This window comes from Antedon mediterranea, chromosome 1 (genome assembly GCF_964355755.1).
Source record: "Antedon mediterranea chromosome 1, ecAntMedi1.1, whole genome shotgun sequence".
NCBI classification, from domain to species: Eukaryota; Metazoa; Echinodermata; class Crinoidea; order Comatulida; family Antedonidae; genus Antedon; species Antedon mediterranea.
This window is the reverse complement of record NC_092670.1, coordinates 38294744-38308215: the sequence shown is the minus strand read 5'-3', so window position 1 is coordinate 38308215 and position 13472 is coordinate 38294744. Positions and strand designations below refer to the sequence as shown.

Here is a 13472-nt window from a genome sequence, read left to right as displayed (position 1 = left end):
AGATTGACTGATATAAAGGTGGGTTACTATTAGAAGGGGGTTACTATTAGAGTGTGGGTTACTATTAGAAGATTTACGGTAATTTATAAATGTTGAGAGATTTTTTTTAAATTTAGTTCAAAGATTGAGAAAGAGAAGAAACAACAAGCTAAAGACGCAGGGCTTATAAGAACAGAAGTTACTGGAGCTGAGGTATTCTATTTGTCTTTATTCATGTTCTGTAATTCATCAAATACACTCAAGTATCTCCTTACTGCTATAGGTTAAGTGTGTGATTTTGTAACTTGTCAAATATAAAACATCTCTTTGTAATAAGTAATAAATCTCTAACTGAGAGTTTACAACAAGCATTTAAATAATGATTGTGAATGGTTGAATCCGCATGAAATCTGGTTTTTTAAATACTATTTTATTTTTGGTTTTTATGTAATAGAGGGAATTTATATTAGATTTATTTTTTGCTGCCTTTAAAGCTATGTATTTCATATTGTTATTTTTGTATGCAATGATGACTTAAGCTCTTTCTACACTATTTTGACAACAACAGTTTGATGTGGCCAAATATGGTAGTGATATGCCCAAATATGGTAGTGATATGCGTAATGGTGGTGATATGACATCATCATGTCCATATATTGGCACATCACATTTTTTTGTCAGTTAAAGTTTGATAGTGTAGACAGAGCTTTAGTTATATTGGTTGCTGCCTTTAATGTTTTATTGTTATTTTTGTATGCAATGATGACTTGAATTTGAAAATAACTTGAATAAAAAAAATCTATATATATAAATATTTAGATTGCTGAAGAAATGGAGAAAGAAAGAAGAATGTTTCAACACTGCATGTGTGAGGTATGTCATTTAACAGATTAACTGAACTACTGTAAATTCTAGATAAAGTTCAGATACTATAAAAACCATTCATTAATTTTAGAGTATGTAAATAGTACATTATATTGTTCTTTATTTGCTGGAAGCTATAAAGTTCTGTCTACACTAATAAAGTTTATGGGACAAAAAATGTGATGTGCCCATATCACTACAAAAAGTACAATATTTGGCACATCACACTTTTTGTCAAACTAGTTTGATAGTGTAGACAGAGGTTTAGAGTCCTTTCATTTGGAATGTACAAGTGCTTCCTTCAAGGCATTAGTTAGAGATATATTTAGCTAGAAAATTATTGTTTTGATATTGATTAAGGATGACAGTGTTTTGTTGTTGTTTTTACAGTACCTTCTTAAGGTGAATGACATTAAAGCAAAGAAAAGTGTAGAGTTAGTACAACACTTGGTAGAATTCTTCCATGCACAGAGCAAGTAAGTAACTTGTTATCGTCATCTTTGTTATCATTATCTTGTAAATGTTGTGGGAATAATTGCACAAAGTTGTGGATGATGTACACAACAATATTTATTATCATACAGCTCATTCGTTTGTCCACAATGAAACAACGTTGGCCGAGATGGACCAGTACACCGGAGTAACCTCCTACTCTCCCAAAACTGGGTTGTTTAAAGTGCACATGAGACACACGTGTCCACTGTACCTCTAAGTCCTTGATGGTCAAGAGAGCTTTTGAACCTGTTCCACTTTGTTGACAATGGTGTGTGGTGCCCTTGCCTTAATCGCTTATCCACTCTGAATTCATCATACTATCATCATATTATATACTCTATTTTACTTTGAAGACTATAATCTTCAATCAAGATTCAAATTTCATTCATTTTCCATTACAGTTTTTATCAAGAAGGTTCAAAGACTGTAGAAACGTTTCGTAACTATATGGAGACGCTCTCTTCACAACTGCAGAAAATCAAGACAGAACAAGATGAAGAAAAACGACGGTTACAAGGCTTACGAACGACACTTAAGGGCTCATTGACGACTTCTTTAGGCAGAGATGTAAGTCTTGAGGTTATCTAGTAGTATTGAAGCAAACCAAGTAAAGCTATGTCTACACTATCAAACTTTATGTGACAAAAAAGTGTGATGTGCCCAAATATGGACATGATGATGTCATATCACTATCATATTTGAGCATATCATTACCATTTTTGGGCACATCACACTTTTTTTTCTACACCTTTACGAAGTAAAATGTTGTAGTTTGATATGGTAGACATAAGTTTAGGAGAAGAGCATAAACAAATATAATTTATGTAAGGTTATAATTGAATTGCTGGTGATATAATTATGATTGTAGACACAACAAGGATATACTTTACATCAACTGGAGACGGATGTCTCCCATGGTACCTTCAAGGATGGTTTCCTCCACAAAAAAGCAGAAAAAGGAATGCGTCTATACCAGAAACGTAAATGTACAGTAAAAGATGGCTATCTTAGTATAGCACACTCCACGAGTACAAAGGATCCCGTAAAACTGAATTTATTAACGTGCCAAGTGAAACCGTCAAAGGAGGAATCTAGCAAGAAATATTTTGATTTAGTTGCACGTAAGTTTTCATTTAATTCTTGCAATATAATTGTTATGTAAGGACAACCTACCAGAAGTATAAATTGGTATTTTAGTTTTTTTACTCTAGTTTAGATATAATGGGTATGTTTAGACGGTGTGCGCCTTTTTACTTTTTAACCCCATGTCTACAACGAATCTAATCGGTTTTTAAATAATAACATAGTAATATCATAAATAAATGATTATGAAATGTTAAATGTTAAAACATTAATAAAGCCCTCTTTATCGGAGTCTCAGAAATTTAAATTGAAAAGGGGATGGAGTGTAACTGATGGAAAAAATGTTGTTTCCAGATATCTGGTACCCTTGAATATGTGTTGGCGGTTTGAGAATTGACAACTTCAGTTGGCAAACTATTCCAATATTTAATTATGTAAAAAGTGAATCTCCTACAGTTCCGTCCTTTGTAAAATATAGGTTTGAACTATTTAAAATGCTCCTTAATCTTTATATTTACAATTTTCCATTTGAGGGGCACATTAATTAAAAATTTTAAGTCAAGAATTTAATTTTATGAAGCTCTATTGACCAGAGGTCAGATTTAATACACTTCAAATCAATGATTTTGCTTTTTAGTTAGTTTTCAAAACGATGCAATGAAATATTTTGTACGCATTTTTTTCTTAAATCTTAGAAGATAAACTCCATTACAAGATAAAAGGAACTGAATTGATAAATAAAGCCTCAGTATTTCACTTAAGCACTTTAAATTATGTTGACATAAGTAAAAATATTGATAACTGCCAGTCAGAATACTGTTGTGCAAACAGTACTGCTTTGTCTACACTATCAAACTTTATGTGACAAAAAAATGTGATGTGACCATGTATATGGATATGATGATGTCATATCACTACCATATTTGGATATATCACTACCATATTTGGACATATCACACTTTTTTGTCAAACTAGTTTGATAGTCTAGACAGATTTTTCAAAACTGTTGTTAACGATAATGAGTATAATTACAGTGTTTATTTAGTTCGTAATTAGTTATTACTTTTAGAAGATAATTGATGAATTATGAAACAAAAACAATAATTTTATGTTAATAATTCTTTTTAAAGGTGATCGAACCTACCACTTTATGGCTGAAACCGAAGAAGAGGCGACAGAATGGATCTCTGTTTTAAATAACAGTAAAAAGAACGCTTTAGAAGTAGTCTTTGATGGGGATACCAAAAAGAACAGTCTACAAGAGCTCACCCAAAATATTGTAACCGAAATCACTAAATTACCTGGCAACCACATATGTTGCGATTGTAACTCTGAAGGTTAGTGACATCTTATTAGAAACATGGTTGATGTGACACCCAAAAGACTGAACTTCAAAGCAATATGAAAATCTATATAGTCTTAAGTTCTGTCTACACTATCAAACTGGTTTGACAAAAAGAGTGTGGTGTGCCCATATATGATAGTAATATGCCCAAATATGGTAATTATATATAACATCATCATGTCCATATATGGCCACATCACATGTTCTTGTCACAGAGCTTTACAAACTATTTGATAATGTGATGGCTTCCTAGAACTTGCAACTATGTTAATTGTAAAGGTGGATTTTTATACTAAATAAAGGAAAATGGTTTCGATATTGTTCTATCTTCTGCAGAATATATTTCAGACTTGTGTGCCTATTTCTGTTTGGGCACATCGCACTTGTTTTGTCAAACTAGTTTTGATAGTGTAGACAGAGCTCAGTTTAAAAACATCTGGTTGGCATGGAAACAAAAAATGTACAGTAATCTGAATCAAAACAATGAATAGATTTGTCTGCTATTTACTTTATTTAAATTTTTTACAGACCCAAAATGGCTTTCAACAAATCTAGGAATTTTAACATGTATCGAGTGTTCAGGGATTCATCGTGAGATGGGAGTCCACATTTCACGTGTACAATCATTAGAGTTAGATAGACTAACGACAGCGCAACTCGTTATTGCTAGAAAAATGGGAAATGCGACATTTAACGAGGTATTAGAGGGCTCTTTGCAGTTGGACATGAAACCTGTAAAAGGCAGTTCAATGTAAGTTGATCGAGCGCAGTTATATATCTTTAGTGAGTGACAGACCGGTTAAGACAGTGGAATCGTAATTACGTAACCATAACATCCCCAAGGATTCGAAGGCTCACTCGCTCCATGGTTCTGGTGGTACAACAAGTTTTCTCGGATAAGGACTATAAACCGTAGGTCTAGTGTACACATCTAGCTCATGTGCACTTTAAAGAACTAGTACATCTTTTGAGATGAGTGGGGGGGGGGTTACCCCGGTGTACTAGTATACACACAGCCACTGATCATAACTGGGCCCTCTGGGAGATCAGTCTTTGACTGAAGAGGTCGCCCAGTATAAGTAAAATATATTTCGAGTCCTACCAATTGGTTTACACTAAACTTGTATGTTTAGTTGCTGTAGCAACTCCAGTTAAATAATTAAAAAATTACCTTACTCACTCAAATAATTGTCTGGTTTTCATCTGATTTTTAGGGAGATGAGAAAAGATTTCATCCATGCAAAGTATATTGATCATAAATATGCTTTGAAAGTGGCAAATGTAGGGGATAGTCTTCAAGATCTAAAGAAAGCTGTCACTACGTCAGATCTCTCGTTGCTTCTACGAGTATTTACAGATGGAACCGACTTAACTTCAGTTTCTGATCAGGTTGGAATCATGAAGAATAAATAATAATTATAATAGTTCATTCTTATATAGCGCATATAAGCAAGCTCTCAATGCACTATACATAAATTAAAATAGACGAGAAGTGGCAATAATTTAAACTAATAAAAAACTTGTTTGAAATAGAAAGAGTTTAATATTGCAATTTTTGAAAATATCGTTTTATTTATCTTACTTTAGTTGAAGCAAAAAACGGCACTGCATTTAGCTGTAGAAAAACAAGGCAAGCGGAACCTACACATCGTTGATTTTATCGTTCAAAATAGTCGTAATTTAGATGTGAAGATGCGAGATGGAAACAGCCCGCTTCATTTATGTGCAATACAAGACAAACAAGAGAGCATGAAGCTGTTATTAAAGGCAAAAGCTAATATTTCCATGGGTGAGTATTTCAGTATTGAATGAATTGTAGTTAAATTTGTGGTAGGATGATTGCTTTTCAATCCCAGGAGTGACTTTTGTATTCTGGTTTAGTTTCTGTATATCATATTATTTATGGATTGCCACAAACTCTCTACTAATACTTACTACTACTACCACCAATGATCTTATACTGCAAGAATAGAACACTCACACATAAACAGCCACATTTGGGTACATCACATTTTTTTGTCAATCTACTTTGATAGTGTAGACAAAGCTTAAGACCTTTTCGCTTTACACTACAAATCATGGTAGATCCGGTGGTATAATTGTTGTGACCTGTATAGTTTTGTTTTTTTTCTCTTTACAGCCAATGATTCTGGAGAGTCTGCTCTGGATCTTGCAAACAGGTTCCATTTCTGGGAGTGTAAGGAGTTACTGGAGCAGGCAATAGAAGACAAGTTTATCCAGTGTGAGAATGTCGACATTGAGTGGTGTCTGTCAACAGCCAATGGCGATGATGCTGTTGATTTCAGTGATGATGATCTGGATGAAAATAGGGTAAATATCAAACATACTTTCTTGGCTTGGTTCAGTCTACACTATCAAACTAGTTTAATGTGCCCAAATATGGTGGTAAAGTGCCCAAATATGCTAGTGATATGACATCATCATGTTTATATATGGGCACATCACATTTTTTTGTCACATAAAGCTTGATAGTGTAGACAGAGCCTAACGAATAGTGAATAAGCTGGTTTTTTCTTTACAAGGGGGGTCCATTTTTTCACAAAAGGGGCAAACAATTGACCTATTTACCATTACTTCTGCTGTTGGTTAAAAGGGAACTTCAGGGGTTTGTTTGAACCCTCAAACCCCCTCCCCATGGCCACAGGTTTTGGGATCTTTCACATCGGGACCATAAACAAAAGGGTTAGTAATTTAAGACACTGACAGTTTTGTCGCAAAAGCTGACTAGTAATAAGGTAAGGAGTTTGGTTAAAAACCCAATTTACTAAAGTTAATTTGACATTAGCATGAAGTAATGGAACAGAAAGGATCTATAAAAATCATTAACTGTGCCATCTTAGATTATTCTGATTGTTGCTTTTATAACCTAACCTAATTTTTCTATGTCATTGAAAATGTAAACTAGAATTTTAATCAATTTTATAGACAACTCCATCAAGACGACGACCAAACAGTGTAATGCCAAGTGGATCCGTAAGCCCACGATTCCATCACAGGTCTTCCTCAGACAGGCGAGATCGTTTACAATCAGATAGCACCGATGGAGAAGCATCCACATCTGTGCTGACCAGACCAAGTCATGCTCCTCCGGTCCCTCCAAGACGAAGTAAGAAAATCAACTAACCTTTTTGTACAAAAAAGTACATGGGAAAAACATTTCGTTATTGTTAATAACAGTTTTTTAAAGCTCGTTGAGTGGAAATAAAACACACTATAATATAACTATAATAATTAGCAATAACAATTAAAAAAAAGTGTCAATATTTATATCACATTTATAATTATTAATTTTAAATGTTACATTAAAATGATGTTACATATTTCACCATAATAACCTGATCTTTCCTATTTTTGCAGCTTTTTTTATAATAGTGTAAAGATATTGATGTGATATTTTAACATAATTTCTAAATTCAAGTGACTAACACAAGCTTGAATTTGGAATAGCTAAATCATTTGCCTAGCTATACTCTATGGCTTTATAGAGAAAGAAAGGTTCCTATGGTCTAGTACCCCTACATTTCTGCTCATTAGACATCCAAGAGCTCCTTGCTCTGGGACATCATAGAGCTCTTTGCTCTTGGACATCCTAGAGCTCATTGGGTAGTATACAGCTTCTTTCTCCTTGGATGGCCTAGAGCTCCTTGGACAGCCTACAACTCCTTTCTCATAGGCTGACCTAGAGTTCCTTTCCCCTTTGGGCAGCCTACAGCTCCTTCCTCTACTTGGATGGCCCAGAGCTCCTTTCTCCTAGGATGGCCTAGAGCTTCTTTCTCCTTTGGGTAGCCTACAGCTCCTGAGCTTGATGCTAGCCCATTAACTATGCCAAAGAGATAGCTAGGCATTGAGACTATAGCTTCACTGCATGATATTACTAAAAATTGCCTGCTGACCAAACTACTAAATAAAACATCTCTTTCCTTCAACAAGACTTGCTTTGTGCTGCAAATTACAGCCCAATATTTTCATCTTTTGGTAACTTCTTTTATAATTGGTCATGTGACCGTATGTTTTTTTAATTATGCACAATTCTTTGTCCATATTTATCATTGCACTTGTTCATGTTATATATTTGCTTGTAATATTATTCATTTGTAACCAAATTTAAAATAAATGAAACTTGAAAAATATGTTTTAATTTGAAAATGAATACCTTACTAATAATCAGATACCAAATTATATTTTAATTTTAAAACATCAATTCCAATTTAGTTAATATTTATTTAATATCATTATCAATAATTGAAATAATTGTGTTATAGATTGTGAACTTCACAAGTAAATTGAATCGAAGTAAAGCCAAGTATTTCAAACTCACTAAAACAAATTGGTATAAAATTTCTTTAAAAAATGACAATAATCAATTTTTTAGTTATTAATATATTCAAAATTTTTCTTTAAATATATATATGTATTTTCCAGTGTTTAATCATTAAAATTGTAATTTGATAATTAACATATTAACTATTTTTTTTGCAAAGCAAGCCTGTTGCAATGACTGTTCCAGTGATGAAATCTACCCCCTCTGTTATGCTGATGAACTATGCATTTGCATGTGAATGCACCTGCACTGCATGCCAAGTAACTTAATGAAATAATACCACTAACATCCATTTCTTCTCCTATATCATAGCTGCACAAGTACAAAAGAAGAAACCCACTGCCCTTAACGCCCCCAACGGTCATAAACGAACAACGTCCGACACGTTTATTAACCAGGTTCTTCCCGTTCCCCCAGTTCGGGGATCATCCGTTACAGGTATGCATGACCTTTGACCTGATTTCTTACTGTTGGACAAACCATCAGAACATAATAAATCAACTCTTCCATACTTCTCTGTGAACTATGACCTCACCATCTGTCCTATTAGTTTACCTCTAGAACATCTTCTGATAGCTGTTTCTTCATAGTGCTTAAATATGCTTTCCCTATAGTAGTTCAACATACATTTCACTTCTGAAAAGTACCTACTGATCCATACATTGAGACCAAACTTATTGAACCTTTAACCCTGGAAATAAAGGGCACATGCTATAACCACCATACCACAATTATATTCAAAGAAGGCCTACATTTTAAAATTATGTTTTAAATATTTCTCAAGACAGATGTAAATAGATAAACTTGAATCCATGACTTAACCTCTGGGTGAACTCCAAACTGTCTAAGTCACTACATAAATTTGCACAAATAAATCAAATTTTAATCGTTTATATTATATATTCATACATTGCATATTAAACATAATCTTCACATTACTGATTTTGTATCATTTCATGCTTTTTTTCAATGTTACTATTTTTGCTTGATAACATCATCATCATGATGAAATCGTGATGATGTCATCATTATCTTCTCAGTATATTGCTTAATATATAATCTCCAATTTATTAATTCATGGTTTTTTAATAACGTTGTGTTTTGTCTGGTTTATTGTATGTGATGCTTGAATAAGTGGCGTGTTTGTATCGGTGATGACATCATTTTTTTTTTAACTCTGGTATAAGCTCACGTCTAGTGGGCAAAATTAATGTTACAATTCAATACATACTGTATACTGTATTTCCTATATAACTGTAGTTTTATTATACTAAACTTTATTAAACTGAAATTTCTTTCATAATTTTCATAGATACAAAAGTTTAACAATGATTTCTATTTCTAAATCATAACTAATTTGAATAATAAGAAATTTCCTTATAAATAATAAACAATACTAGTGCTCGGACGTGTCGTGATAACAAGCCATTTCGTTGGTAACGTAACCATTATGGCAAGCCTTTACGAATGCCTACTTACCTTACCGGTAGTGAATAGGTCATAAAAGGCTAGGTCTATCAGTTTCTTGCCTAGAGTCCTTGCCTTTAGCCACTACCTGAAAATGTTTATTTCCATTAAAATGTTTTCTACCCCTTCATCAAGACTACTTTGTTCTTTGGGCCTAGCATTCAGTTTGTATTTATTTGGTTTATTAATAAGCCAAGCAAAGTAGATTTCCATTTTAAGTGGACCAATAAAATGCTTTGTTTTGAATCATTATAATGTATAAGCGTATTTGCATAAAAAAGCTAAATTTATCAAATCTAAAAATTACAAATTTTTGGGGGCAAAGGCAAGATCAAGGCTTGCAAACTGTTTTCTCATTCAAAGGAATGGCGAGACAATCTACAACCCATATACAAAGGTTTTCTGCCACCTTTCAAGTCCACACTGCGATGTATTTTAGAATTCCAGGTATAAGAACATTTCTCTATAGTATGGTTGCATGCTACACAAAAAAAATCCAACATTTTAGATATTTTATATACAATTTTCAAAACGATAACTTATGTCAATTGGATAAAGACAATTATTTAGTAGAAATACTTAAAAGTTAAATTTTAACTACAATAAAAATATGCCGGTATGCAAGTAATCAAATATTTATTTTGTAAAAAATGTTATTGTCGTCAAGAAATAATTATGACTACATATTAAGTAATTTTAACTTAATCCTTTTTAATTTTACAATGTTGTCTCATGTGTGTGCTTGAGGATATAAAAATAGCTAATTATATTTCTTAATTTTCGTTTAAACAAAACACCTTATATTGGAAATATCTGGCAGCTGTCCTATTATATATTATGTATTAATACTGCAGAATTTACTGTATACAGTTTGATGAGTACAACCTTTCTGCAGTAACTGCAGTATTAAAGAGTTATATCATTGAAGATTTCTATGTTCAATGTACAAAATAAGGAACCAAGATTTTGTATCATTTTAAAAGCAAATTATACAATTTTTTTTAAAATTATATGTAAAAAAGAAGAGATGGGAAATGAATTTTTAAAGAAGAGTTAAATAATGAGGCTAGTAAGGATATTTGTTTAACCTCTTTTAACCCACATTTTATTTTCTTTGCTCACTGCATGACATTTTTTTATTTGTGCCCTTTGACCTAGCAGGAAAGTTAGACAAAGATGATCCCATGCCGCCACCACTAGCGCCAAAACCGACTTGCGTATCGCATGGCCGTCCTGCTAGTCTACACGGCAGACCACCAGTTAGTAAGTAACTAATATAGTCTGCTAATTTTTACGCTTTGTCCAGACTTTCACATTGTGTTTGATATGTCTTGTGTTTGATATGTCTATATTTGGGCATAATGACTATTATATTATTATGAATATATATGATATCTATACTATTCACCAATGTAATAGTATTAATTTTGTAAGGCTTCTTTGGGCCTTGTCCACACACTAGAGCAATTTCAAACTATTGGTGTTGTTCTGTTTTCTCAAATGAAATGTGATAGTCTGAATTGGGCTTTAGTGGATCATTTTAGTTAGATTTTGAATGTGGATAATATTTTGTAGATTCTATTAGATTCTAATAATATTAATTATACAATTTAATGTCTTTTGTTACGTCACTGATGTTCTTTTTTTGCACATATACATTCTTTAGACTCTTACTCTGAGCACATACAATGCTATATGCATTTACACAACACTAAAGTTATATCAATTTATATAAAGGTATATTTCTGTATGTGGTTCAGTAAAAATAAAATATTAAAGAATATTTTTATCGATAAACAGTTATAGCGTTTATGTCAACTTGAGTATCGAAAAACACTTTAGTCCTACAACATGATTTTGGTTTAAAAACTTTCAATATAATCTCTCTGTCAATCTCTGAGTTAATCCATCACTAGATGTATAGCTCTTTTTTTCTTGCTTCTTGTGAAACTGTCGTCTTTTATAATTTTTCCTTTTAATTGTGTGTTTGTTATTGTAAAGCCCTGTCTACACTATCAAACTTTGTGACAAAAAATGTGTGATGTGCCCATATATGGACAAAATGATGTCATATCACTACCATATTATTTGGGCACATCACACTTTTTTGGTCAAACTAGTTTGAGAGTGTAGAGAGAGCTTAAGTGTTAACTGGACTTCAAGGAAGAACAATATATACATATTGAATTATGCAGAATAGAGATTTCTATCGATTTATTGAATCAGCTATTTCAAAATATCTACAGTCATCCAGGTAAAAACAGGTAATTCTTTAAACAGCAGATGATGATGGATTAATTTTCCTTTGTTTTATATATAGTACCGCCCAGAGCTTTGTCCAAATCCACTGAAAACTTGCCACAGATGACCAGTAGATCGGTAGCCAGACAAGGATCAATAACAGAACACGATGGAATAGTGAGGCCAAGTGTAGCGCCACCTGCCATACCGGTACAACGACAATCAACGTTACAAAGGCCAACTTGTCCTCCACCACCTAGTCCCCAGCCACAAGTCACCGTAGACAAGCCATCACCTAAGATGTATTCACAAGTAAGCATGCATTAGATCTGTTAAATGCATAGATATATTTAAAGCTCTGTCTACTCTATCAAAAAAATGTGATATGGACATGATGATGTCATATCACTATCATATTTGAGCATATCACACTTTTTTTGTTAAACTAGTTTTATAGTGTAGAAGCTCTGTCTACACTATCAAAGTTTATGTGACAACAAAAATGAGATATGCCCATATAAAGACATTATGTGTTATTTGTTATATTCTAATGCAATAAACCACACATATACATAAAAATTCAGTTATCTTTGTAATTCGGGAGAAAATGTGGAAGCACACTATTAGGCCAGGAGACAAGTCTAAAATACGGGAGTGTTGGCATGTATGCACTGGCAACATTTCAATTTCCAGTAATTTCACCTTCAAAAAACATTACAGCTCTGTCTACACTATCAAACTAGTTTGACAAAAAAAAGATGATGTGCCCAAATATGGTAGTGATATGCTCAAATGTGGAGGTGATATGACATCATCATGTCCATATATGGGCACATCACATGTTTTTGTCAAATAAAGTTTGATAGTGGAGACAAGGCTTTAGTTATTCAGATTATTAGTCCTGGTTATGTCACTATATGTTACATCAGTAAAGACATTCTATTGTGTCAGCACAGCTATTTTTCATGCATATACCTTTGTGCACTTAATTTTCATTGAAAACAGCCAACCATTTCCATGTGAAATTTAAGCTGTTTTTCTTCACATGGTTTAATTCTCCGCAACTTGTTATTTTTCATTAAATGTTAGTATTTGATTACTAAATTGAAGTCGTCATCATCGTAACAAACATCGGATATGCATCAACATTATTTTAACATGTTGTTTATTTTAAACCATTCTTTCCACAATTATAAGCAGGTTTGATTTATCCATGGTTAAATGGACCGTACATCCTTTATTATAAAAACAGCAAAACAATATTTGTACAACACAACATTAACATTTGAGACATCCCTATCAAGGGTACGCTTTCTCATGGAACAAACAATTTCTAGAAATATACATACAAATAACCGTATTAGTTAAGACCAGGTAAGAGTGGAATTATTTCACTCTTACGTAAGTATGTTAAAAAATGTATCAATAATTCTATCAACACAAACAAAATTTGAAAGAGTTTATTATAAATTCATCCTGTCCTTCAATAAATGACCACAATTGATTCAAATATACAAAAAAATATGTTGAAATTTAAGACTAAAAATAAATTTGTAATTTACCACTAAAACCAATTCTCGAAAGTGGTATTTAATTCACGGAAGATCTCAAATTGCATGATCGCTTTGTTCTTGCGAGGGATGCTGTTTCTGTAAA

At 32.8% G+C, this 13472-nt stretch overlaps 1 protein-coding gene across 5 annotated transcripts in view; it reads left to right on the top strand.

The window, feature by feature from the left end:
• The window catches only part of LOC140060698 (arf-GAP with SH3 domain, ANK repeat and PH domain-containing protein 2-like), a 33169-nt gene that overhangs the window by 14690 nt on the left and 5007 nt on the right, over positions 1 to 13472 (top strand). Inside the window, exons 5-18 of one of the 5 annotated variants that reach the window (XM_072107131.1) lie at positions 117 to 192; positions 799 to 852; positions 1234 to 1319; positions 1740 to 1905; positions 2207 to 2459; positions 3552 to 3758; positions 4295 to 4517; positions 4981 to 5155; positions 5354 to 5555; positions 5907 to 6097; positions 6713 to 6893; positions 8421 to 8546; positions 10737 to 10838; positions 11896 to 12128. In XM_072107131.1, coding sequence (XP_071963232.1) covers positions 117 to 192; positions 799 to 852; positions 1234 to 1319; positions 1740 to 1905; positions 2207 to 2459; positions 3552 to 3758; positions 4295 to 4517; positions 4981 to 5155; positions 5354 to 5555; positions 5907 to 6097; positions 6713 to 6893; positions 8421 to 8546; positions 10737 to 10838; positions 11896 to 12128 — 2275 coding nt within the window. Of the gene's footprint in view, positions 1 to 116; positions 193 to 798; positions 853 to 1233; positions 1320 to 1739; positions 1906 to 2206; positions 2460 to 3551; positions 3759 to 4294; positions 4518 to 4980; positions 5156 to 5353; positions 5556 to 5906; positions 6098 to 6712; positions 6894 to 8420; positions 8547 to 10733; positions 10839 to 11895; positions 12129 to 13472 lie in introns of all 5 variants that reach the window. The other 4 variants (XM_072107055.1, XM_072107278.1, XM_072107205.1 and 1 more) reach the window with 4 other exon arrangements.